We start from the raw sequence: 26,221 nt of genomic DNA, 5'->3' as shown, positions 1-26,221 counted from the left end.
ATGTCAGGACATAATACACAGTACAATGCATATAACTTGTTAGGAAGAAAAGAGCTGATATAAAGAAGGGAGTAGATGAGGTACTAGAGAGAAGATATGTCCTGTTTTAGTATTAGCATTCAGTATCTTGGCAAATATTTCCTTCAGTGAAGAATCAGCCTGATTTCCGGAATATGAGCTATGCCTGGACTAGCAGATGAAACAGAGTCAAGGCACAGGATTACAAACGTCTAAACTGCTTCATTTTTGATGTTTTCCTAGCATGGCCTTGGACCGTATTCATTAGCATACTCCCAGCTAAGGCCTAGGCATCATTCAGCATTTTACAAGACTGTTTCTAATAGGCAGTTTAGCTCTAGCCACCCTGGAAAAAAAGGGTGGTTTAGGGAAAAAAAGATCGATTTACAAATGAGTCTCTAACCTCTTACATGTAGTAACATGCATATCTGTATCTGCACATACACATTTTATCTGTGGTGATATTATCCAGTGTTATTATCCAGCAAATTATCCATAAACTCTGGTGGCAGTGGTCAGTCCAGGAAAGGTCTCTCTCTCTCTCTGTCTCTTATAGCAGGGAAGCTAAAAGATGTAATTCACTAAGAACTAATGCATGAGCAAGAACTAGACGAAAAGGCAGTTCAGCATGAAGCCAAGCTGCTTGATACATGCTACTCACAAGCACAGACACACGGGGAGCCAAAATGCAATCTGAGCAGAGGTGAAGGAATGAGGGCAAATCCTCAGCAGCCGCTGTGGGGAAGGCTGGCGAGATGCTAGTGAGACCACATTACCGGGTAGCAGCCCTGTGGCAGAACAAGCAGCGTTAAACAGAACAAGACTGTAGAGAAACAGTCTTTTTTATCCCCAAAAAAGAAGCAGGATGAGATACTTGCACCACAAAATTGACATTGCTGGCACCTCTATGTAGCAGTGGAGGCACAAATTATCTCCCTAGGGACAGTCATCCATGGTATACTTCACACCACCTTGCAGAGACCATTACTGAAGGAAACACTAAGCCTGTGTAAGTGTCTCTAAACAGGAAGAACAGGAAAAGTACATGAGCAATGGCAGCCACTACGGCAGAGGAAACATTCATGGCCATGGAAAAGAAAGTTAGGGAGACAGGTCAGCAAAAACTCAGCTGATTCAAAAATTAGCCACACTATCACAGCTATAATTCGACTTTGGGATCAATGACGGATCCAGATCTAGCCAATGTGCAGAAACAGCTGCAGCTCACTCCCACCTGTACCGAGAGGCAGCACAACATGAGGGGGAAGAAGTATGGCCAAGTGCTGGCAATATGCAGTAAACCAGTTTTGAAGCCAGCACGCGGACATGGGCTGTTAACACAGAAATTAAAAAAAAAAAAAAAGAAAAGAACCAAAGCTACTATCACCTGAAATATACAGTAGTTGATGCAAAGGTAGTACCATTGCCGGAGAACATTACCAAAGCAAGCCACCAGTTCGGTTGAAATACAATGTCTGGTTTTCCCCACCATGAAAGGAAAGGATAATAGTCACTCTGTGCCCTCTCTAGCAGCCTAACAGAGACATACTGTAAGGAGATCGACTCCCCCAGCACATGCTGTAGTCAGCTGAAGGCTATCACAAGAGCTAGTAAGAAACTCGAAGTGCAGACATCCCTCAGGCACAGTGAAGCTGCTGAGGAAGGAATTGGGGAGAGCAGAAAGCCCAGACAACCTCACACTCAGAGAAACCAGAGTTGGCAGCTGTGCCTTTTCATTTTTGCAGCCTTTAGCATTTTTACGGTGGTGAAAAACCCTCAAGAATGTCTTGGATGTTTGGGAAACCTCCCGTCAGGGACTGGAGCCCTGCAAAGGAGTCACTAAGCGGTAATCCTGAAGATATACTGCTTGACTTGTCTGGGTCTAAAAAAGGGCTCTGGTTGCAATGTCAAAAATAGGTTCTGGCATGCTGATTCACCCAGCCCCTGACAATCTGCACTATGCCTTTTGCCAGGTACCACGGAAGGAAAAAAAAAGGCTCCAGACATCAGCCTGCCCTCAAAGCTATTCCAGCGATAACAGATAAAGACAAAACAGGACTTTCAGACATCGGGCCTGCAGCTGGCAACGGTTATTGTCTAAGGCGATAGCAGAATATAGCACAGGATGTCTTTATCAAGCTTAACAGAGCCAGAAGCATAGTACTAGTCTGAATGCAAAGGAGCTGGAGGTCAGAAGAGAGATCTTCACTACCAGACATCTTTGTGGTCCTGGGGACTTCCGAACAGACCTCAAGAAATGGAAAGACCAACTTGAAGTCAATGCAAGAAATTATAAGAACAGCCAAGCACAGCATTTGCCTGAGATCCAGTGTGCAAGTAAAACATAATGTTAAATGAGGGAATGAAGAATAGAGGTGGTGAACCAGCCTTGTATAGCACTACTATCGTTTTGCGCAGCAAGGGTTACAGAAGGTCCTTAGGCCTCAGGATGAAACAGAAGAGTAACACCGAAGTAAACCCAGGAGCTCTCACCTTCTGTTACCACAGCAAAATGATGAATTTATACTGAAATAGAGATACTAACTCTACAGAGTGACATCATCTGTTCATTTTGGAGCACAAAGATAAGTGTCCCAGCTGTTACCAGTGCAACTGCAGTGCAACTACAGTGGACGCCACTGAGAAGCCAGGAGCTGGACAGATGTAGAAAAGAACTCATGAGTTTGAATCTTTGAACAAATAGATACGCAATCGATAAATAAACAAAAAAGACACTCACCGATCCACTAATTTAAGATAATTGCCCAAGAAAGTTACATTTTGTGGCAGATATGCCACATATATTTCTGACTACTGAGTTCAGCAGCAGCAGAGGAAGGTCTCTGCTGTCCCCCAGCACGCAGCACACTGCCCCACACCCTTATCGCTGCTCGACAGAGCCGCGGACACAGCCCGTGGCTGCCAGGCAGCAGCACTGTACTCCAGGGCTGGCTGCAGCGTGAAAACTGAATGCCACAGGCTGCTGCCTCTTCCTGCACCCAACACACCCGAAGGGGAGGGGAGTGAGGAAGCTCTGTCTACCGGCCAACAAACAACTGTCTGCACTTTTAAAGGAAGAAATCAGACAAAGTGTAAGGTAGCTGGTTATGTAGGTGTGTAGGAAAAGCGGCCAAGAAGAGGAGGTGTCATACAGATACGCAAACCTAGTCCAAAGTGAGGAAGCTGTTGATATTAACCAGTTCTATCTAATATCAAAGAGTAACTAACCAGTTCAATCTAGTATCAAAGAGTGTATGATGATGGGGTTTACATTTGCAATTTCTGGCAGGCAGTCACTGCCTCAAGGACACTCAGTCAAAAACCAAGGTGATGGGGAATCTGAAGGTACATTTGGCAAGGTAGGGCATGCTCGAAAGTGGACCGTGGGCTTCCGCAGAGTGGAAAAGTTGCTTCAACCATTGTGTGAAGTGTTTGATATAAGAACGTCAGAAGTAAAACCTAGGCAAAACATAGATGGCCAAATCCAAGTACTCTAGTCCACCAACTAGAGCAAAGGGACAAGCAGATAATTTTAAAAAGGTATCGAACTACCTTTTACTGTATTTTAAAAAAATCTATGAAAGGTGAAAAACTGTGAAGCTACAGCAGGCTGTGGATAAAGGTCATGTCAAAATAAACTATACCCTGTATGATCCTTTATTGTAGAAAACTCGGTAAATAAATACAGTAACAATTGCTACCTAGGAAATGATACAGCAGCTTGTGCAGCATTTGGAGACAGGACTATAGGCTGTTGGAGAGAAGGGCACCCCAAGACTTAATTAAAAATACACTTAAGAACTAAGGTTTTGAGAATTTCGGTCTTAACCTCTTCACGCTTCAGTCACTAATTTATAAAATAGGGATAATGACACTTTCTCTCCCATAAATATTAGTCACGTGAATTGTCAGCGCTTGAAATACAGTCACAAGCGCACGTCAGAATATGTGCAACCATAAGGATACATCGATCATAAATATGTGTGTACGACACATGACAAATAAGCGTACATCTCTGTCTTACACAGACACACGTGCGGAGACGCGCGTTCCGCAGGGCAGGACACCTCGAATGACGCCTTCACGCCTCCCTTTGCTGTAGCCAACAGCCACAAACGACGTAAAACCCCACGGATCTCAGCCACGTTCCAAATCTGGGGAAGTGATTTAGCCATTTCGGGGCCGTTCCAAAACTGGGGAAGTGATTTAGCCATTTCGGGGCCGTTGCTAGCCACCCCCCCACCCCTTACTGGCTGTCCCGTGTCCCCCCCCAACCAGCACGGCGGCCGGAGGACGGGGGAGGCCCGCAGCACCCCCAGTTGGCGGGCCGGCCGCACGGCGGGGCGGCTGGCGGGGAGGGAGCGGGCGGCGGGGGGCGGCCCCGGCCCCGGCCCCGGCCGCGGCGGCGGCGGCGTCGCCCAGCAGATGGCTCGCTCGGACCACGTAAGGCAGCTTCTGCAAGCCCTCGCTTCCCTCCCCGCATCCCCAGGTCAGCGTTTCCAAACCTTCCGCTCCTCCTGCGAATCATGCCGGCGGCACACTGGGAGACCAGGAGAACGTTAATGCGGTGCGGAAAGCCTTGATTTCCAGAGTGTAATAGCTCTAGCTGGGATGTAACACGCTTTTGTTTAATGAAGGCTTGTCACAGCACTACAGGCATGAGACAGAGTTATATTTATTGGACTAGAATCGCCTCCCTGTTCTGCTTGAGTAAATCTGAAATAGCTCAGCTGTAGCCTATGGAGATACTACAGATGGGAATGACAGGGGAATTTGGCCCATTGTTAAAATATCTTCATGTAGAAACAACGTAGGAAAATTGAACTCTGACCAGGTTCCTTCATCACGGGCTATGTTGACTCTAAATTGAACCCGCTTAAGTCGGTAAAGATACACAGGTGTGAAGGAGAGAGCACACAGAAGCCGGTCTTCTTTGAACTACTTGATCCAAAAGGAACCATTCTGCATCTTATTGATAAATGCCAGTTTCTTTGCCGTTACCATTGTTTATATATATATCTATCTCAAAATGAAAGGTGGACTTAGACCTCTAAGAGACCCGCTTCAAAGCTCCTTGACTTATTGGAAAGTTCAGACTGAAATCAGACTTTTATGATGTTCAATCACCATCATCTCTCAAATAGGCTTAAACTGGAACTGCAACCCTGAATTAACCAAAACATGGAGGAACACTTAGTTGTATAACATGTCCTAAAAGCAAACCCCCTTTATAATCTTTCTGAATCTCAGAAGCTTAGATCCTATTACAGAGCTGTACTTGATTACTCTGACGCAAAGTTACTGATTTCAGAATAGCTGTATCTACTGGCGCAAAACCTTTAAAATGTGGAGATTTTTTACTTAAACTGGAAAAACTTTCCAAGATGCACAGATTTTATTCTGACTTATTGAACTTTAAGCCTACAAGACTGGAGCTTGACATGATTTCATAACGACCCTTCTTTAAATTTGCTGCCATTTCTGCTGATAGTTCAGGTCAGCATTTGGAAGGATGAGCAAAACATGAAAGAAAAGGTATCTTAAAAATGTGTTTCAAAAAATTTCCTAAGGCATATATGTTGGGGAAATGGGAAGGAATACCATTCCCTAATTGTTTCCCTCTGTTCATTTGGGGCTTATTTCTCTCTGACATCCCACTTAATCACAGTTGAGGTACTTCTCACCTTCTAGCTCTACTAAACCTTTCCTACTTCTCAAAGTTACACCACTTCTTTACTTTCCCAGGGTATACCAGCTGGCACAGCGGGGGAAATACGAAAGCACAGAGTAACACTGTGGCTGAGCTGATACGTTCTATATTCAACTGGCTATTGAAAGCTGGTCAATTTTTTTTTTTTTTTTTTTTTCTCCTATTAACCATTTCACACATTCCTTTGAAATGTAGGAGGCTTATGAATTGCAAGAGCTACACTGTGAGTTACTTGCGCTTTTACCCCTTCCGGGATGAAGTTGTCACCTGCATCAATAAACTTCCAGAGCTATTTTTGGTATGCTCTGCTGGGCTCAGTGCCTCCTGGGGCTTCCTCTGAACCTCACTGTGCTGCCTTCTGTGGGCTCCATGGCAGGTCTAGGCAAAAAGTGCTTAACAGTGCTGCCTGAGAAATATATTGTGCTCTGGGAACAGTGATCCAGCATAACTCATGTAATATTCTGAAACTATTTTTCTTGATTCTGCTGCGGTTTATCCAGATATTTAACATTTTCTGATCCATGATCTTGCTAGTAATTGATGCTTGGTAAGGACATAAATGCTGCCATGAGAAGAACTAAGCTGATGATGGCTTAGCTGGGGTCCTTCTTCCCTCTTTCATAACAAACAGAGTTCTGGCACCCTTCCATTTCCAGAAAGCTGAGTAAGAAAAGTTGCTGTCCTTCTCAGAAAGCCTGACAAGGAAAGAGATTTGGTGGAGCTGTCAGAAACAGGGAGACTAAAGTGAGGCTCACAGGTTGTTAGCTAGGCACATGAACAAGTGGCCTGATATTAAAAAAAAAAAAAAAAAAAAGGGATTTCTACTGCATGGCTGAAACTTTGGTGCTAATCATTTAGTTGGTGCAAAGCACATGTCAAGGTTTCAAGCAACAGAATTGCTCAGATCATTTCCTACCCGCTTTGCAGAGCGGCAATTAGCAGCACAGTGGCATTAACAAGACAGCTTTACACAAGCTTTCAAAGTAAAAACATAAAGAATCCCTAAAAGACCAACTACTTGTAAAATGTGAGAGGGAAGCTCTAGGCTTGATTTTTCAGAGGTGGGCTCAAGGCTTTGCCCGCAGGCAACGTGACCCTCAGAGCTATCTGCCTCCCTGCGCAACCCCCGCACCTCCCTGCCTCCCCCAAGGAGGGGAAACGTCCTGTCTTCTGCATTCGACCTTTGTGTTGCCTTTTTTGCAGGGGGATGGATGCTGCAAGTCTCTGAATGCCCTCTCATCCACATTTGCCGTAAACACCCAGAACACCTGTTTACTCTGACTCACCCACTCCTCACGCAGACGCTCCCTTTTTTTGACAGCAGACCTCACTCAGGTAGTATGTGCTGCTAATATCCTTTCAGGACCATGTAATGACATGCCTTTTACCCAATTCCTAGCATCCTTCAATCAGCTCAGCCAGTGGGCTAAGTGCTTACGCTCCTGTGATTTATGTAAGAGCAATTAATTTAAACTGCATCACTCCAGTGTTATGCTGGTGAAAATGCCCAGAGAGGGAGTACCTCACCGGTGAATCAGACCCTTTACTTTTAACAAACATACAAAAGAACAGATCCCAAACCGGTGAAAATCTGCACGGCTCCTTTCACTTCAACACACAGACTTAAACCAGCTCAAGGTCTGAATCACAGCTCACGTAGCAACTGTTTAGATACCGACTAGCGCTTCACATCCTAAAATGCAATGCTTTCCAAGAGCTGACAGGGGATGGGGACTCTCAGATGGAACAGAGCTGAGAGGGGAGCAGGACCACATATGCAACCTTTTAAAAATGCTTTGTGGATTTCTTCATTTCTGTGGAGTTCAGGAAAACAACGGCTTCTGTCTCTGCAAGCACTGCTCCCCTTCTGGGAAGAGCTGCATCTGTTCCTCCACTCCAGCTGCGAAGCAGGTACTTGGGAAGCCCCTTTCCTTGCCACCTTCCCATTCATCCTGTAGCCTGGGTGTGTTCCCTGCAGCTTAGAAATCCATGTGAGACCTTTCACTGACAGACACCAGGGTTAGATACTGAACAGCTGAATCTTTTTGATCAGTTCTTGAAAACGGCTAACTTTCTCTGCACTTGTTTTGGCATCCCCGAGATTAAGAAGTCACGCAGCTTGACAAAGCACTTTACTCTTACATGTCTTAACAGAACCGGAGGGAATTTTTTGGTTTTTTTCTTCCAACACCTGCTGCGAAAAAGGGCTGGGGTGGTCTCTGTCAAACACCCCTCTGCGCCTCCTCCCGACAGGACAGAGCCCTAGCAGCACACCGGCACGGCATACCGGTATGTGCCCAGGCAGGTGTAGTTAATACACGAGGAGGGGGGGGGGAAGGGATGGGGAGGGCAGACCAAGAGTCAATCAGAGAGTAATTTGTGTTAGAAATTTACCAGCATTCAGCCGTCTATCTTTTCAAAATGCAAATATTTTAAAATTAAAAAAACCTATCTGTGACTAAACATCTAGTCTAAATCAATCTAGATAACCAGAAAATTCTGTGGCACATTTAAAAGCCTTTTATCCTAAATGAAACACATAATACAGATTATGCCTTCATAGGAAATCAAGAGGTCCTAAGTGTACTAATGGAGAGGGACGTTTAAGAGACATTTAAATTACCCAGTCTATAATTTGGGCAAGGGGGAGGGTGGGTGCTTATCTGTGCATCTTTTAACTGCTTTGGATAATTACGAAAATTTCCTTGGCAGTGCTCTAAGAGGATAGGCAAAAGAGTGACATAACTACTCCCAAGGAAGGAAAGGTCGAGGTTTTGCATTCTGCAGATTTTTAAAGTAAAAAAGAAAGTATTCTTCATTTGAACAGTCTGAAGTAGTATGCATATTACATAAAACTTATCACTCTGCTCTGAATGTCACCTTTTCCAGGGCTTCTGCCTCTCCTTGAAGTCACTTGCAGTATCTCCCTGGCCCTTCTGCCTGGAAGGGCGCAGGTTAGGGAGGCAGGCTGCTCCTCTCCAGCATTCCCTAAATGCAACTATTCAAAGGCAGTTCACAAACGGAGCAGGCACACGGTCAGTTCAAAGGCTCCCATTAGGTCTGCCGGCTAACCAGTTATCTTGTAATGCCCCCCACCCTCCTTCTGCCCTTAATGAACAGTTTGTTCTATTGCAATTCTTATATCAAACATCTGGAAACCAGACTCGCTTTAAAAAAAAAAGAAAGAAAAGGGAAAAAAAAAAAAAAAAAAAAGACGACGTTTCGGTGCCTATGACTTATCCAGGTCTCCGTCAGAAAGAAAAAAAAAAAAGAATTCAGCTGAATCAGTAAACTGACCTTTTTTTCAAAGCACTTTGATCAACACATTTTTCTAGACCGAAATTCTACAGAGCGACGTACACCCACTTTGTAGCAGGGTACCGTGCTCTGACCACAGCTTGCTCCTCCGTTCACAGCTGTCTCCAGCGGGAGGAGCTGAAACCTGAACCAAACCCTCCGAGCAGGGATTGGATCCCTCCTGCCAGCAGCCGGAGAGCCCTCCCAGAAAAACAGCCTGTTTGGAAAAGTGCTTGAGAACATCCCGAAGTGATTGGAGGAGCGGAAAACCCTTCCCCCCTGCACCTGACTAGTGGGTATTTACAGCACTTTTCTAGGCGCCTCTGCACTGCCACTACACGACCACAGTGGATGGACTGCGCCGGGCAGGCAACGCGATAGGGACCGATGCACTCGCAGTGATTGTGCGTGTGCGTGTGCGTGTGCTGCACACCCGCCGGGGACCGTTACGCCGACCCGCGAGGAGAGCCTGGAAGAAGGGCAAAGCCTGCATCCAAAATGCCACGCTCCTTCCTGGTCAAGAAACATTTCAATTCGTCCAAGAAGCCGAATTACAGCGAGCTGGACACTCATACAGGTACGAAAACGAAATCTAACGCCACTGCGTTGCTTCTGAGGTTGCGGTCATTGCGTGGCAGTAACGAGGAGGGGTGGGATTGCTTTTCAGGCTTGAGGGAATGGCTTAGTTCGTGGCTAGCTCTTTTTTCTTTTGCTTACAAGGAGGGAGTTTTGAGAAATATGTCAGTGCTGCCCAGAATGAATCATAAAAGTTTGCTCATCCACTTGAACTCAAGTTACTTAGAGAGGATTTGGAGTTTTCCTGTTCCGTATCTGCTGGTGGTGGAATTGAAACTTTTATACAAATCCTTTGGGAAGTTTCACTGCTTCATTGGATCGGGCTGCATAGGTTTAGGAACGGCATGCTGCCTTGAAGAGACTCTCGAACTGTAATTTGTCCGTTCAAGGGCACTGTCTCTACCCATCGGAATATATGTATGAACTAGTATTTCCTTAATCCTCCTTACGTTCAGATGACTGTACCAAGTGTTTAAGTTATGCGCCTTTTAATCCCCCAGATGTTAATTTTGCTGCCTTTTGAAATACTTTTTGGTTCTCTTACCTTAAAATTTTCTTCTTTCTCTAGTGATTATATCCCCATACCTGTATGAAAGCTATCCAGTCCCTATCATACCACAGCCAGAGATCCTGAGCTCAGTAGCTTACAATCCCATTACTGTGTGGACTACAACCGGGCTGCTACCGTCTCCATTACCCAACGACCTCTCTCCGCTTTCTGGATACCCCTCATCTTTGGGAAGAGTCAGCCCACCTCCACCTTCTGACACCTCCTCCAAAGATCACAGTGGTTCAGAAAGTCCCATTAGCGATGAAGAAGAGAGAATCCAGTCCAAGCTTTCAGACCCCCATGCAATCGAAGCTGAAAAGTTTCAGTGCAGTTTATGCAACAAGACCTATTCAACTTTCTCTGGGTTGGCCAAACATAAGCAGCTGCACTGCGATGCCCAGTCTAGGAAATCGTTCAGCTGCAAGTACTGTGACAAGGAGTATGTCAGCCTGGGAGCACTTAAGATGCACATCAGGACCCACACACTACCTTGTGTCTGCAAGATCTGTGGCAAGGCTTTCTCTAGACCCTGGCTACTCCAAGGACACATTAGAACTCACACTGGTAAGAACAACCATTGCAATTGCAGTTTCTTGTTGCTATAACATCAGGACGCCTTTCTGCTATTTTTTTCCACAGGTGGAAAAACCAGCAGTGTTTCTTTACTAACCTTGAAATGCATCTGCAGAATTTCAAATGTATCATTAAAAGGCTAAATTCTCCCTCTTGGGGAGTGGGTGGGAGGGGAGTGTAGCATGGTCTCATAACTGTGGGCCAGATACTGGCATAAATCAGCATTGCTCCCTTGATAATTATAGGATGGTTTAGCCCATTTCCACTAGCTGAAGGTTTTGCTTTAAGGATTTTATGTTAACTTTCAGGCTTTGGAAATTGCTAACTTTGAGAATGCTCCAGCTGACTCTGAAATCAAGGAGCAAAAACAGAAAGGCAATGCATGAGGGGCTGCTTTCTGACTCCTTAAGCAGCCGGCAAGTTTTGCATGCGCTATCTCAAGTTCTTAAGAACTAGAAACTCATCATCACCAAAGTGTTCTTGTTTTTTTTTGTTCTGTTGAGGCGAAGACTGGAGTTTGAGTATAACGCTGGGTGCAGTGTAATGTCTGTACAGCTGTTTGCTGCTTTTCAGTCAGAGCCCTTGTCCCCCGTAACTCACACAGCACTAAGCAGAAAAAAGGTCTGTGAAAATATTTGAAAATGCTGGGACGAGCCCAACCTAAAAGTGCTGTCTGCACCTGTAGATGCAGAAGGTGTCAGCAGCTTGTCTTCAGAGACTGCACTTAGCAGCATATTCTGAAAAGTCTGAGTTCTGCAACTACAGTCAGCAGTGCTGAAAGCTGTTGTATCTGTGGCCTGATTAACCCTTTATTACACATTCTTTATTATAACAAATCCTTTCTGTTTGTTTCTTAGGATAAAAGCAGGTTTTACCTGTCCTAAACATGTACTTCTCTTTTAAAGCTTTATCCTCTTTTTGCCTGATGTTTCCTTTTTAGGAGAGAAGCCGTTTTCCTGTCCTCACTGCAACAGGGCTTTTGCAGACAGATCCAATCTGAGGGCTCATCTGCAGACCCACTCAGATGTGAAGAAATACCAGTGCAAAAATTGCTCCAAAACTTTCTCCAGAATGTCTCTTCTGCACAAACATGAGGAATCTGGCTGCTGTGTAGCACACTGAGTCATGCAGTCAATGTTTACCTGGACTCGATGCTTTTCTCCACTCCTGTTCCAAATGATAAGTGGAAATCCAAAGGCGTTTTCTCATCTACTTTTCAGCCAAAAAAACCAAAACACCACCAAACAAGCAAATAAACAAAAATAGTGGAAGAACTTAGAATGTCAGTAGAAATGAGCTTTAAGTAGTTCCTGTTCAGTCACACATTCTCATTCTTAAGTGTGAATTTTGAAATATGGGGAAAGACACCATGCATGACATTTCAAGTAGATCTAAAGGAAGAAGCATTGTCAGCTTTATAGATGAAGCCAAATGTAGGTCGTCTTTTCTTGCTTAGAAAAGGCTGCAAAGTTAACAATACATTCCTGCCAAGCCATTTCAACCAAAGAAACAGTGTTTTAAGTGGAACTTTTAATAAAAATACTACCCAAGTGAATTTTGCTAGACACCATTTATCTCAGGTGCCTTAAAAAGTATTCCGAGTTTACCTTAGTAAATGTTTAATATTATTCATTGCTGTGTTTTTTTATTTTATTTTATTAGAAGCTGAGGCCTTCATTAATGATCTGAAATGCTTTAAAACTGCATAATTGAGAGGAAAAAAAAAACATGTAAGAGAATGTATGAAAAATTGAAAGCCACAAATTAACCGCATGTGCCTTTTTTTTAAAAAAAAAAAAAAAAAAAAAAGACTGTAGCTTCAAACATTCCTGGTGCATGCTTGACCATCTTTTAATATGGAATAGTTCCTCTAAACTTTAATCTTTTTAAAAAACGGGAATAAGTGCAAGAGAGGGGGTTCACAGGAGTTTGACAATTATTTTTTTTAAATGCACAAAGGAAATGCAATATTTTCAGCATTACCCCTCCAAGTGCCTTTTTTATTGATGATTTTGTAAAGTATGTGGACATAATGTAAATATTTTTATTTTTATATGATTGAATATGTTATGAATGAAAGTGAATTGTTGCCTATAGCAGCATCTATAGATAACTTGAAGAAAGTGTGAAGTGAAATTTATGTTGTTTTCTAGCCACTTTTTTACAATAAACATTTTTAAGTAAGATTTCTGTTGTTTGTTCTAATTTAAGAAAACAACCGTGTCTGGTTTATCAGAACTTTGGAACATAAAAAATGCAAGTGTCTCTACATGACCAGCTGAAGATAAAAGTGAATTTCAGACACGAATCCTTAGTTTACAAGTACTGAACATTAGAAAGGAATATACCAATTGCATTTTAAAACATTTAAAATGATAGAGACCATTTTTCTAGAGTCACTGCTTTAAAACACTGTTGCTTTTTTGCTACTTACAACAGTATGACAACAGTGTGAAATATACTTTATCAAAAACATTTAAAGGAAACTTCTTTATTGCATTTTAACAGTTGAAAGGATACTATTAGATCAGCCTTATTATAGTACTTTTCCTGAGACTCTGACATTAGGAAATCTGGGCCTGATCCAAAGTCCATTAAAGTCACTGGAGCCTTACAGGAGCGCAGTAACGTTTGCCTGATGCTCTTTTAAAGTAGTAATCAAGTCACAGTATGATTATATGGCCAATTTAGAAAGATTAAAGATATTTTTATTAAAGTATCTTACATATCAGAACTGTCAAATAAATGTATTATGACTGTGTATCAGCTAATATATCACAGGAAAGAATTATTCAGTAATAAAAAGTAGCAGTATTTTTCTTCAGATTATTTGACTAAGGGCTCCAAGATCTGAACTATATAAAAGCATTACAACATCAGCAAGTCATGTCTCATCATTACTGACTAGTGCAAAACAACACTATTTTCAACTTTTAACAAGTTACAAGCTAGAAAACAGCTAAGCACTAGTTGGCATCCAGTCTAAAGACCTCTATGTCTACTTTAGGGTACCAGCTGTAGCAAGTAATAGCAAAACCAAAATTCCAACAATTTAACAAGAATGTTACTGATGGATAAACACAAGGTGCAAATTTCTTGAAAAAGAGTACATTTCAGAAAAATAATGCAACAGACCATGCATGCCTTGTGTCTCCCCCAGAGACATTAAGTCCTGCAGAGGAGTGCTTCGCCAGGGCTGCACTGGAGTAACTTAGGCAATAGGCGCAAGATGGAAGTTTTGTACCTTTCCTCCACAGCAAGCACTGTACTGAAAAAAAGATCAGCTCAAATGAAGCTTTTCATGTTCTCCAAGTGTCTTCTGACAAAATATCAAGGTTATAACAACGACTCCGTAGGACCTGTTAGATTTTTTTTTTCAGGAAATAGCTAGAGAGTTTGAGAAAGATAGGGTTAGGGGGAATTTGTGAGGTAACATTTCAAAATGAACACATGAAGGCATCAAATACCCTTGAAAAGTTTCATGTGGTTACTCTATTGATTTGCACTTCCATGTCATTCTCTTTGAAGTTCTTAGGCTCCAGCAGCTCTTTGTACAGCTTTCTCTTCCCAGAGCAAATTTTACCGGAGTATGAGTAAAGCTCTGGCAGTCAACAGCTATTTGTACTGTCAAAGTTCTAGGTTTGCTCTCCTGTGTCATGTCACAAAGGCTTTTCCATTGTTTTAATTCACACTTTAAATTCTCTACACCCATAGTAAATGAAATAGCATAAGAGCTTGACTTCTTGAATGAGTGGAAATGCTACTGTTGTCCTTAAGGGAAATCAGATGAAAACTTCATCAAAATACAGTATGCTAAACAAAACACAAGTGGAACTGGTCTGATTTGGAGATGACAATTAAGATATGCTACTTTGCATGCCTGTAACACCTGTACTCATAAAACACAAAGATGGGAAAGGCTAGAAGCTCTTCTGGCTCATCTCTTTAATTGAAACAGAGTGCTCTATCACAGATCCTAGCTCTCTGTCCAGTTGCAGCATAAACTTCCCAGGCAGCTGAATTTCTCTGCTTTTCCTGTGAGTCTGCTTTCTATTTGCTGTCAGGACATTTCCACAAAACATTTTCCATTAATAGTTTTACCTCATTACTCTATAAATGCCCTTCTGTACCTGCACAAGCTATTTATCAATGTAAATTAAATTCTGTTCTGAGCTGTTGGTGGATGGCTCCTGCACCTTTCTCAAAACATGAGGGAAAAGCTCCCTCCATGGTGAATCTACCTACTGAATCTCTTTGACCATTGCTACATTTCTCACAAGATATCTCTTGTTCTATATCCAAATAATCAACTTCTAAAATGTTTCTTAGGAAAACATGGTCCCCACACTCCGAATATCTTCATTGTTCTTTTCTGAAATCAATCACTCTTTCACTTTTAATTTTTGACACCATCGCTAAATGTGATTCTTTAAGTGAAAAAGTTAAGCTATCAAAAGGCCAGCCTCTCCTCTAAAGGCACCTGCATGATAGCAACCTATATACAACATGATTCATAGCTTTTTTTAAACTCTTCACTAATGAGTTGCTTAAAATCAGTAGTTCAGGGGAAAGAAGTTTTGCCCAGAGGTTACTCCAAATGCTCTAAATACATATCTTTTTGGTTATATGATTGTCCATTATAGGCATGCCCATGAGGGCTAGACCCTTCCTTCAGCATGTTCTGGCAATTTACTTTCACCTCCTGAGTGTATTTTCAGTGTGCGGAGAAGAGCTGAACCACCACGGCACATGTGCAGATACAAGTCAAGTGTGTGAGTTTCTCAAGGCTGGAGGCAAAAATTGATTCTCTTGCATTTCCTCTTTTCTCCTCCCTTGCTTCCATTTGGGAGTGCTTTTCACCTCAGAGGCTGCAAACTGAAGTAGTACGTGCATGAAATTAAGACAAAACAAAGTACACGTTTATGCTAAAACCACTGCAATTATCCTACCAACTAATCTGGTGTTCAGAAAAGCATCTTGTGCTCTCACCAAAGGGTTAAAATAAGTGTCTCTCAGATTAAGGCACCATGAAATCTGTCTTCTGTATTTTACTCTGTTATTTGGTTTATTATAGTTCCTGTTATCATTAAGCAAGCTCAGGGCCTATTACTCTAAGCTCCATAAAATCATATAAAAAAGAAACACGCTAAAGATCCTGTAATTTGAGTTAAAAAAGGAAGGACAATGGGAAACCTGGTGAACCTGATGTCTTGTGCTACAGCTGATTTCCCCTGCCACAAAAACAAATCAATATTTGATCTTAAAATATATTTTTATTTTTTAATAAGAATTTTTCAATGCTGAACTTTACTTCTTTAGAAATATTGCTGTTTACTAGCTGTCCTGGATGTTTGGGTTTGTGTCTTTAAAGTAGGTGGTTTAATAGTTAAAAGATATAAATTACAATTCTGGTTCACAGAAATATAAAGAGTGGAATTTGAGAGGCACACTCCAACCTGCGCTCATTGTAATATCAAATGACAGCTGCGAGAAATAAGAACAGACCGAGTGCAAGTGAAATCCCAGAGTCACAGAATGGTTGAGGTGGGAAGGCACCTCTGCAGATTGCATAGTCCAACCGCTTTGCCCAAAGCAGGGCCAGTGGATTAGTTTACCCAAGACTGTGTCCAGTTGGGTTTTGAGTATCTCCAAGGATGGAGACTCCACAACGTCTCTGCACAACCTGTTCTGATGTTCAATCACCCTTGAAGTAAAAAAAGGTTTTTTTCTTCCATTTAAATGGAATTTCCTGTATTTCAGATGGTGCACGCTGCCTCTTGTCCTGTCACTGGGCAACACTAAGAGTCTGCCTAAGTCTCCTTTACCTGATTGATAAGGTCTCCCTTGAGTTTTTTTCTTCTCGAGCTGTCTCAGTCCCTCCCATATGAGAGATGCTCCAGTCTAGGCCTTTCAGTTGGGCTCACTCCAGTATTGTCATGTCCTCCTCGTACTGATGGGGCCAGAACTGAACCCTGTGCTGCAGATGGGTTTTGCCAGTGCTGATGGCAGTTTCTGATGGGATGCTGATAGAATGCCTAGAGGCTGTGGAAACTATATGAACTGTAACAGAGTACAAACAAAAATGGTGCTTGCATGCTCTACCCTGTCTTCGCCCAAATTTCAATTCATTCCAAATCTCTACAAAGTCATCAGCTCAGGGCCTATTACTCTAAGCTCCAAAAAATCATATAAAAAAGAAACACGCTAAAGATCCTGTAATTTCAGTTAAAAAAGGAAGGACAATGGGAAACCTGGTGAACCTGATGTGGAGGACAGGACTGTGTTTTTCTGGGAGAGCGAGAGTTGCCCTGTCCTGTTGCAGGGGACAGCATTAGGGTGCCTCAGGTGAGTGTGTGCCATGGGTTTCTTAAAGGGGTGCACATCTTGCTGCAGAGGCATATCCTTTTTGAGACACTATATGAAACACAGCTCAACAAAGTCTTTGAGGCCATGCTGCAGCCCAGTTGTGTCCTTGCATGCTGTCCCTTCTAAGAGAAATGTAGCCATGCCATGCTAGAGATTAAAAAAATAAATAAAATAAAAATGCATAGTGGTCTTGTTTTTATTTGTTTGGCAGTTTGGTCACCTTTTCCTTTCCACTTACCTCTTCAATAATTCAAGAATATCATCCAACCAATACTTTTTTGTGTTTTTATTTCTTCTGGTTCACTCACTATTTTGGGTACAAAACCATAAGTAAGTGGTCCTTCATGGCCTCCTTTTATTTTCCTCGGGTCTCTGTAAGACAAAAGTTATTGCAAAATGGAACAGTTGATTTCTGTCACATCTCTCTCCTCTCTCCCATTTACCTGGGCATTGAATATATCCTATCTCTTCTCTTTGTTCCTTTCTGCTTTATATGCACCACCAGAAGTCTGTCCAGTGTGTGCAGTAAGTAACCGGGAGGTGGATGAAGATCAGAGTTTGGCAGTCCTTGCCAAGAGGGAATAAATGCCCTTTTGTATCTGTCATTTATGCAAACATATTTTTACACCTTTCTGTCAAAAGAAGACACAAAAGACAGCAGTCACATGAATGCCAGCTCAAAATCACATGGCCTCCATCATTTTTAGTAGCCTTCACCTTGTAAGCTTGGAAGAGCAAAAGAGGTACACGCAGCCATTCACACAGGTAGACATGCAGCTGACCAGCCTACACATTCAAACATGCAAATCCTTTTATTGCAACCCTAATTGGGGGACTCTGCTTCAGAAAAACCCACAGAGAAATCCCCCATTTCATTACTAGAGCCATACGTCAGTCAAAAAAGGTGGGTTTAAATGCAAGCACAAGGGTGCTGTCTAGCAGGACAAAGTCAAAGGAGGGAGTTCTTCAAGTTGTTTGCCCATCCACTCAGCATAGGAAGGACTGAGAACACCACACATTCTGGATCAGAATACTTTCCTAGAAATTTAGCTTTATACTGCTCATGCTATAAACCAGAGCTTTTTGTCTAGCCGAAGAAGGCTACAGAAAATCATTCCTCGCCTTGCTAAGCCTCTACATTCTTCTCACTTCCCATGTTTTAGCCCCTTCCATTACATTTTTCTCTGCCTTACATAGGAATCATCTTCTTCCCAGATATGGCTGTCAGGGGACCAGAGTCAGGGGGACACGTGCCTTTTAGCACTTGATAGGTGTGAGCATTGCCGCGTCCTCTAGCCAGCCCTAGACCTGGGTCCGAATAACAAATACATGCTACGTGCTGGGCCGTCAAATGGCAGCAGCTCCCGACCATCACCTTTTCACGTCTTCTTCAAAGGCATGATCTCGGAACGCAGGAGCTTGGTCTAACAAATACCTCACAGAGAAGTGCCTACATCTCACTGAGTCCTGTGGGTTCCCAGTACAAGCACTGAACATCAGAGTATGAAGTCACAGACATCTGCTAAGTCGCTAATAAGAAGCAGTTAAAGTATAGAGTTGCACTGCAATTAGCTCAGATTTTGCACATGTCCCTAAATCGAAGTAAATTCCTTTGAATGTAACCTGCCCTCTCATGTGGACTGGCAGATCACCCACAGCTGACAATGAATAAAGAGTTAGAAGAATGAAAAACGACAGTTATTAAGTAACTCCAGCAAAAATTGGATGAATAGCAATCAACAACTTAAAGTAATAATATTATGCATAAAAGACTAATAAAAATGACCCCCCTCTGTGAAAGATAAATCATATTTAGCATTGAATCATTCATTTTTTAGATCTTTAAATGTTACAAAAAGATATTTTGTACGACAGTTCACCAAGATTTAGAGCAAAGCATTCACTATTCATCCATAATACATGAAAGCGGGCCAGGTTGCTATGTCCCAGGGAAATTAAAAAAAGAATCTTGTGACTTGTGATGGACATTTTGGTGGTGTTTGTGAAACAACTTGGCATCTCAGTCCAGATCATAACTAGCTCTGACTGGACAAGGCCCACACTCAAAAACAGTTAGGATTTTTTTTGACAGCCCTGACTTACTGACAGAAAATCACTTTTTTTGGAAAATGGCTTTCAGCTTCTAGGTAGTTTCAACAAATTGCTCCACTCTTTTTCTCTGTCCCCACTTTTCCCACTATTGGCAGAAAAAATAGTTGATACTAATTTTTTTTTTTTTTTTTTTTTCCCAGTGACATCTCCTCACACGTTACAAAATCACCACTCTAGGTTCTGGTTTGGTGGATACAGCAGAGAGCCATGACTGAGGGCTGCTTCCAAATATTTGAACCCAAATGCTCTGTCTGTCCACAGAGTATGTCAGTATGTCACACTGGCAGGATAACATGGGTTCTGGGAATAAAGAGAAGAAAAAGAGAGGTCTTAAGGACTGTTTAAATGTCAGCCTTCATAAGAGAGCATGCTATTTAATAAGTATTTACAAGCAGTAAATATCAATCACAAATTACCTTCCAAGTCAGTCTTCTGTAACAAGAGAAACTCAGAAGTTCTGCATCATTTAGCTTTGAGAAGAAATTTTGACTCCAGCTAAGACTGTATCTTACAAATCAGGTATGTCTGATTACTATTCTTATAGCCACAAAATATAATAGGAACTAAGAATGTTGTAGTTGTTCTTTAATTACACAAATATAAAATATGAATAACCGGAACATCCAAAATCATGATGTACATGTACAGGACTAAAATTGGGAAAATATTTTAAGAAAAGGCTCTGCTACAATTCTGGTTATATTATTTTTTTTTAAAATCTAAAACTTTTAACTAAAAATATATTTCCATTCTTTGTCAGGTTTTAAAAACAATAATAATCATATTTTCTCTCAGGTAAAGCAGTCTTTTCTGATTTTGAATAAAAAAGGAGTATTATTCCTTCTACCAGACTTGCTTAGGTCCCATAAAGCACTGCAGGGAACTAGGTTATTTTAAAAATCGTTATAATATGCTCTTACTGGTTTTATGTCTATGTCTGGCATTCTGGTGGTGAAAAATCTTTTATGTACAGGGTAACCTAGGATTTTCTCACACAGTGATTTTCTCCCAGTGAACTTTGCATTTGCCACTGCCAGAAGCAGTATTTCAAATCTATATGGACATTTGTTAATGGAAATGGCAATTTTCAATAATGCTTTGCCACAGTACAAACCCATGTACAACATCAGAAGTATTATTTGCTTAGGTTTGTAGGATTACAAAGGAAGTAGAGCCAGAAGTCTGTAAGCCTAGGCATTTTGTTCTTCCTAAAACACTGCGCTTTTGCAGGTCTAGGGGTCTTTTCTTCTAGTAAAGCCTTTTTCTTGCTGTATAATGTCCTGGTTTGGGCTGGGATAGAGTTAATTTTCATCTTAGTAGCTGGCACAGCGTGTTTTGGATTTAGTGTGAGAATAATGTTGATAACACACTTATGTTTTAGTTGTTGCTAAGTAGCGCTTATCCTAAGTTCAGGATTTTTCAGTTTCCCATGCTCTGCCAGCAAGCAGGTGTACAAGAAGCTGGGAGGGAGCACAGCCAAGATAGCTGACCCGAACTAGCCAAAGGCATATTCCATGCCATAGAACTTCATGTCTAGCATATAAACTGGAGGGAGCTGTCTGGGAGGGGTGGATCGCTGCTCAGGCCTCAGTCAGCAGGTAGTAAGCAATTGCATTCTGTATAACTTGTATTTTCTTGGGTTTCATTTCTCTCTTTTTTTTTTTTTTTTTTTGTTATATTCCTTTCCATTAAAATTATTATTATATTTTATTATTGTTGGTTTTGTTGTTATATTTTATTTTTAGTTTAGTTATTAAACCATTCTTATCTCAACCCACAAGTTTTACTTCTTTTTTTTGATTCTCTCCCCCATCCTACAGGGATCTGGGGGAGTAAGTGAGCGGCTGCATGGTGCTTAGTTGCTAGCTGGGGTTAAATCACTACAATAATCACGCAGGCTGGAGAGGAACCAAATCATTTGTAATGAGTTCTTGCTTTTTTCTGCCTTCTGCCTTGCTACAGTTTGTATGTCAGTTTGCTGTGCTAACAATGATGTGGTTGCAATGAAAAGTTTGGGGGTTTTAACATCTTTCTTCATGCTTTTTGTTATGTACTGGTGGAAGGAATATACCCTATTTACTTGTCATTTAGGTCAGGTTCAAGTGATTTTTGAAAACATAATTCTCTGCAGATTTTTTTATAATTGCAGTCATAACATTAAATCTGAGCTCCCATATATCTGAGAAGCTTTTTCCATTCATCTTTGGTAAACGCCTTTCCATCTTCTTTATATCTCACTGTTTAAAACACAAAGTAAAAATTTCACAAGACGTCTCTTCAACACAACCTGAAATTATGGATCTTCTCTTTGCATTTTTTGATGGTGTGCTCAAGAAGGGGAATCCTGCATGTACAATGCTTGCTGCTGCATGTTGACACTGTAAGAAGAAAAAGTGTCACAGTTCTTAAAGAACTGTTTTTAAAAAGGGAAAAAAAAAGAAGACCCGGAGAACTACAGGCCAGAGAGTCTCGCCTGTGTGCCCAGCAAGATCCAGGAGCAGATCCTCCTGGAAACTATGCTAGGGCACAAGGAAAATAAGGAGGTGACTGGTGACAGCCAACATGGCTTCACTAAGGGCAAATCATGCCTGACAAATTATGTGGCCTTTTACGATGAGGTTACAGCATTGGTGGATAAAGGAATAGCAACTGACGTCATCTACCTGGACTTGTGCAAAGCATTTGACACTGTCTGCCATGACATCCTTGTGTCTAAATTGGAGAGACATGGATTTGACGGATGGACCAGTTGGTGGATAAGGAATTTACTGGATGGTCACACTCAAAGAGTTGCGGTCAAAGGCTCGATGTCGAAGTGGAGACCAGTGACAAGTGGTGTTCCTCAGGGGTCACTACTGGGACCAGCACTGTTTAACATCTGTGGCAGTGACATGGACAGTGGAAATGTGTGCACCCTCAGCAAGTTTGCTGATGACACCAAGGTGTGTGGTGTAGTCGATGTCGTGAAGGGAAGGGATGCCATCCAGAGAGACCTTGACAGGCTTGAGAGGTGGGCCCATGCGAATGTCAGGAAGTTCAACAAGGCCAAGTGCAAGGTCCTGCACATGGGTCAGGGCAAACCCAAGCACAAATACAGGCTGAGCAGAGAATGGATTGAGAGCAGCCCTCAGGAGAAGGGCTTGGGGGTGTTGTTTGACGAGAAGCCCAGTATGACCCAACAATGTGTGTTTGCAGGCCAGAAAGCCAACAGTGTTCTGGGCTGCATCAAAAGAAGTGTGGATAGCAGGTGCTATCCCTTGTTTTCTCCCTCGACACAGAGCCACTCTTGCGAATATTAATGTTCACTATGTTGGATGAGGTTGTTCTTTAGCCTTATTCTCATGTTCTTGAATGCCCTGGTAGCAGCGCCTAACATGCTGCCAGGACCCACCACGCTCTGACCTGGTGCAGCTGGGAAGAAAGCAGGTAAGTATTTCACCTAGGCATCCAAGGACGAGCCTTCCCTCCAGGAGATTTTGCTGATGTAACTGTGCAGCAAACTCCCCTGGCATATACGCAATGCATGTTGGTAAAATGTGCTTTGCCAGCAGTGCTGCTCCTGGTTACCCAAGCATAAGAGCAACTTGCAAGCCAATATAACTACAGCTAGACTTTAGCTTTTCTCAGTACAGAAGTGCTGCAAGGAAAAAAAAAAAAAGAGAGAGAAAAAAAAAAAAAAGAAAAACAACAGCGCTACATTCTTGGCAAAATTTTCTGACACAGACCCAATCTGAGTCTCAGGATGGTGCAGCTTACACACCTTCTTGCTCCCAAGATTGTGCCTAAAATACAGCCCAGATATTAGTGCTTAAATGACAGGATTTTGAGGTGACTTGTGATGGGAGTTAGGGGCAGGAAAGTGTGTGCTTGGTGGCAGAAGAAGAGCCAGAAACAGTCCTTCTTACAGTGGGACCACAGCAAATACACTAGTTAATCCATTTGCTTTCATTTTATTTCTCCTTGCCTGTTTTTAGTGAGGATGAATAATGTCCATGTCTTGTAACACCTCGGTAATAGTTCAGCAGGATTGCTGTGACCTTTCCTGGTTGGACCAGGACTGATTAGCTGCAGATTTCAATGTATGAAACTCAGCTGACAATCCAGGCTTGCAGAGTCTGTACTGTTGCAGTTTCTGTTGAGGAATGTAAAATGATCATTTCTGTTGCTCTTTGAGGGGGAAACTAATAAGTTGGTGGAAATAGGGAGTTGAAGTGAAATGCATTTCTTTAATTACTGCTTCTGATTTAGTTTTTGCAGATGACTATATGTGCATGGATTACACTGAGCTGGGAATATTGCATTTTGGTTTTAGCCATTTGAACCTCCCATCTGCTTATGCCAAAGATGAACCTTTCCAGGTGATCTAAAGTGTAGACTTCTTAACTGATGTGAATGGCAGCCTTCCTGTTTTAAATTCCAAGTTGTAAAAAGAGAGTTGCATTGTCAATCAGCCAGCAAATGGTGCTGCACTGGCCTTTCTAGAAAAACAAACAATGGGTAATAAATGACTTTATGGTAGGATTGAATTTAAAACAAAAAATCCTTATCAGTGCAATATGTTTTCTGGTCCACTAAAACTCTTCTGTTTTAATCTGTTCCACTTATGTTACATTTCCCTTTTTAAAAAAAAAAAAAAAATTAAAACAAGTCCTTCTAAAGATATATATGTATGTATGTATACATACAAACATGTGTATGTATATACAAATGTATACATAGAAATATTTTCTGCACTTAGGCAGAGATAGAATTAGAACAAAATGACACTCAAAATGATGTTTTATTTTTTTGAACAGTACTATTAATATGTGGCACATTTCTATACTCCTTTCTATTCCAAAATGTCAATTTTCACTAATAAAACTACAGTGAGTCTCTTGTTCCTATAGTTACCTAGAAAAAATAAAGTTTTGACAGTAATCAAGTGAAACCAGTACACTTGTAGTCATCGTCAAGCAGCCAAACAATATACTGCAAAGGCAGACAAGTCTCAAAGAGATATGCAGCTCAAGGCAGCATGTTGGCACTGCTTCACTCAGAAAGGTTTCAATGGGGACAGTCCTCAAGGAGATGATAAATGTTAGCAGAGGAACCAGTTCTCTGGCTGACCAAAGGATGGAAGGAAAGCGTGGGAGAGCACCATAGTGAAGATCTTCACTATTTATTGAGTGGCATTTTTCTTTGGTGTTGCAAGCAGAAGTCAAAGCAAAAAGAAGACAAAACAAACTGATTAGTAGGTAAAAATAGAGTGCAGGAGTTCCACTGCATCCCAGGGGCCTTTCAAAGCTAACACATACACCTGAAACCCAAAAATACATGGAGCCTCTTGGATCCTGCTGGATTACATTTGTAAAAATATAGAAAAATTTCACTGGGGGTGGCATCTCCTAGGAAGATTTCTGATATTCTCAACACTGGAAAAATAATATTGTTTCCACTTTCCCTTTCCATTCAGTTCCTGCTTTTGAGCCACATAAAATGCATGATACAATGAACCAGTCCATGGACTGGCTTCCAGAGCCTAGTAACCAATATCCTGCAAGCTGGCTAACAGACCTAAAGGGAATGCACTGTATTAATTTACTCAGACAACAGGTTTTCCTACAGTTTTCAGCATCTGTAAAGGAGACACAAGCACTTAGGTCCAGTACTAGTCAAGAAATCTTCTTTATGCTTATGGAATACAGGCAGTTTTTGTCCTTTACTCAGTTTTTGTCCTTGACTCTTTATGGCAGTAATTGAGTATAATGTTCCTGTGTATGTTTACCATGTACCTGTGTTATACTTTTTCTCTAGCAGAAATTAAGTTGGGACACAACTGAGGTTTTGGGTTTGGATTTCTCCTGTACATTCAGCAAACTCATCAGAGCAAAATAAAGAGCCTGGTATCTTCCTGTGCACATGAATATATCACTTACGTGTGTTCAGGAAATCTAATGCATTCAGGAAACACTGGTCTTACCAGGTGTGAGCAATACAGCTGTGCAGAGCACTCACAGCATCACAACAGACCTATTGCATAAATGCAAACTCTTGATCTGCACCTAAGTGAGAAGTCACATGCATCTCCAAAGTTTCACATTTTCTCTACATCAGAAACCTTCTAGAATATCAAGGAGAATATAACAATCCTACTCCTACACGGATGTTCTGAAAAGGGGGAATCTGTATGCAAGAGGCAGCGCAGCAGAGAATTTCACATTTTAAGAGAGATGAGGGTAAGAGATAAGACTTTGCCTACATATGCAAAGGATATACAGCACAACTCCAGCCCTTCTTCATCCACGCCTCAGCCTAGGAGCTGCAGATTATAACCTTTCGCCCCAGACTGCACACAATCTGTGTTCAGCTCCCAAGCGCAGAGCTAGTTTTATGCTGGAATTTTCAAAGCGCCTGGCTCCAGTGAATAGACACAGTCTTCTCTTTTTTGGCTCCCCACTAAGTAATGCCTGCAGAATATGTCAGACAAATGCTGGAAAGGTCAGGGGGCAATGGCTAACAGGAAAGCTGGTTCTCATGGCTCTATCCACAGGATAGGGTGGATGCATTTCCCAGTGTGTCCCACAGTCCTGGTCTTTTGGTGCACATCTGGTTACATTCTCACTGCATGTCAGGGCAAAACATCGGTGAGCAACCTCACTTTCCTATGGAGGGAAGCTTGTGCATACAGGCAAGGTATATTTCAGTAAGTCTCCTATCCTATAGTAGGGGACAACCAACACTGTAGTGTGTGAATTTGCTCCAGAGTCTAGTCAGAGCCATTATATCCCAAATTTTGTTAACATTATATATCCTTTCCAAAGGCCAAAGGTTGAAAACATTTCTGTCAAGAAAGTGCTTTCCAAAGTGTGGAACCCATGTGGTTTTGCCCTGGTTTCAGCTGGAATAAAGTTAATTTGCTTCCTAGTAGCTGGTATAGTACTGTGTTTTGGATTTAGGATGAGAAGAATGTTGATAACACACCAATGTTTTCAGTTGTTGCCAAGTAATGTTTACACTAAGTCAAGGACTTGTCATCT

At 41.8% G+C, this 26,221-nt stretch overlaps 1 protein-coding gene across 1 annotated transcript; it reads left to right on the top strand.

The window, feature by feature from the left end:
• The first annotated feature begins 9,279 nt into the window (after nt 1-9,279).
• SNAI2 (snail family transcriptional repressor 2) lies at nt 9,280-12,908 on the top strand. The gene is made up of 3 exons (XM_049822877.1): nt 9,280-9,602; nt 10,170-10,715; nt 11,665-12,908. The coding sequence occupies exons 1-3, from the start codon at nt 9,524-9,526 to the stop codon at nt 11,844-11,846; spliced, it is 807 nt and encodes a 268-aa protein (XP_049678834.1). The 5' UTR covers nt 9,280-9,523; the 3' UTR covers nt 11,847-12,908.
• Nucleotides 12,909-26,221: the final 13,313 nt, after the last annotated feature.

Source organism: Accipiter gentilis, chromosome 2 (genome assembly GCF_929443795.1).
Source record: "Accipiter gentilis chromosome 2, bAccGen1.1, whole genome shotgun sequence".
NCBI lineage: Eukaryota > Metazoa > Chordata > Aves > Accipitriformes > Accipitridae > Astur > Astur gentilis.
Note: the sequence above shows the minus strand (reverse complement) of the source record. Positions and strands in the feature narration are given on the sequence as shown.

Bases quoted from the DNA above. Each gene is read 5' to 3' on its own strand.
- SNAI2 (XM_049822877.1), top strand. From the start codon at position 9,524: ATGCCACGCTCCTTCCTGGTCAAGAAACATTTCAATTCGTCCAAGAAG. The intron at 9,603-10,169 runs GTACGAAAACGA...TTCTTTCTCTAG, and splicing joins CGAGCTGGACACTCATACAG to TGATTATATCCCCATACCTG. The intron at 10,716-11,664 runs GTAAGAACAACC...TTTCCTTTTTAG, and splicing joins ACACATTAGAACTCACACTG to GAGAGAAGCCGTTTTCCTGT.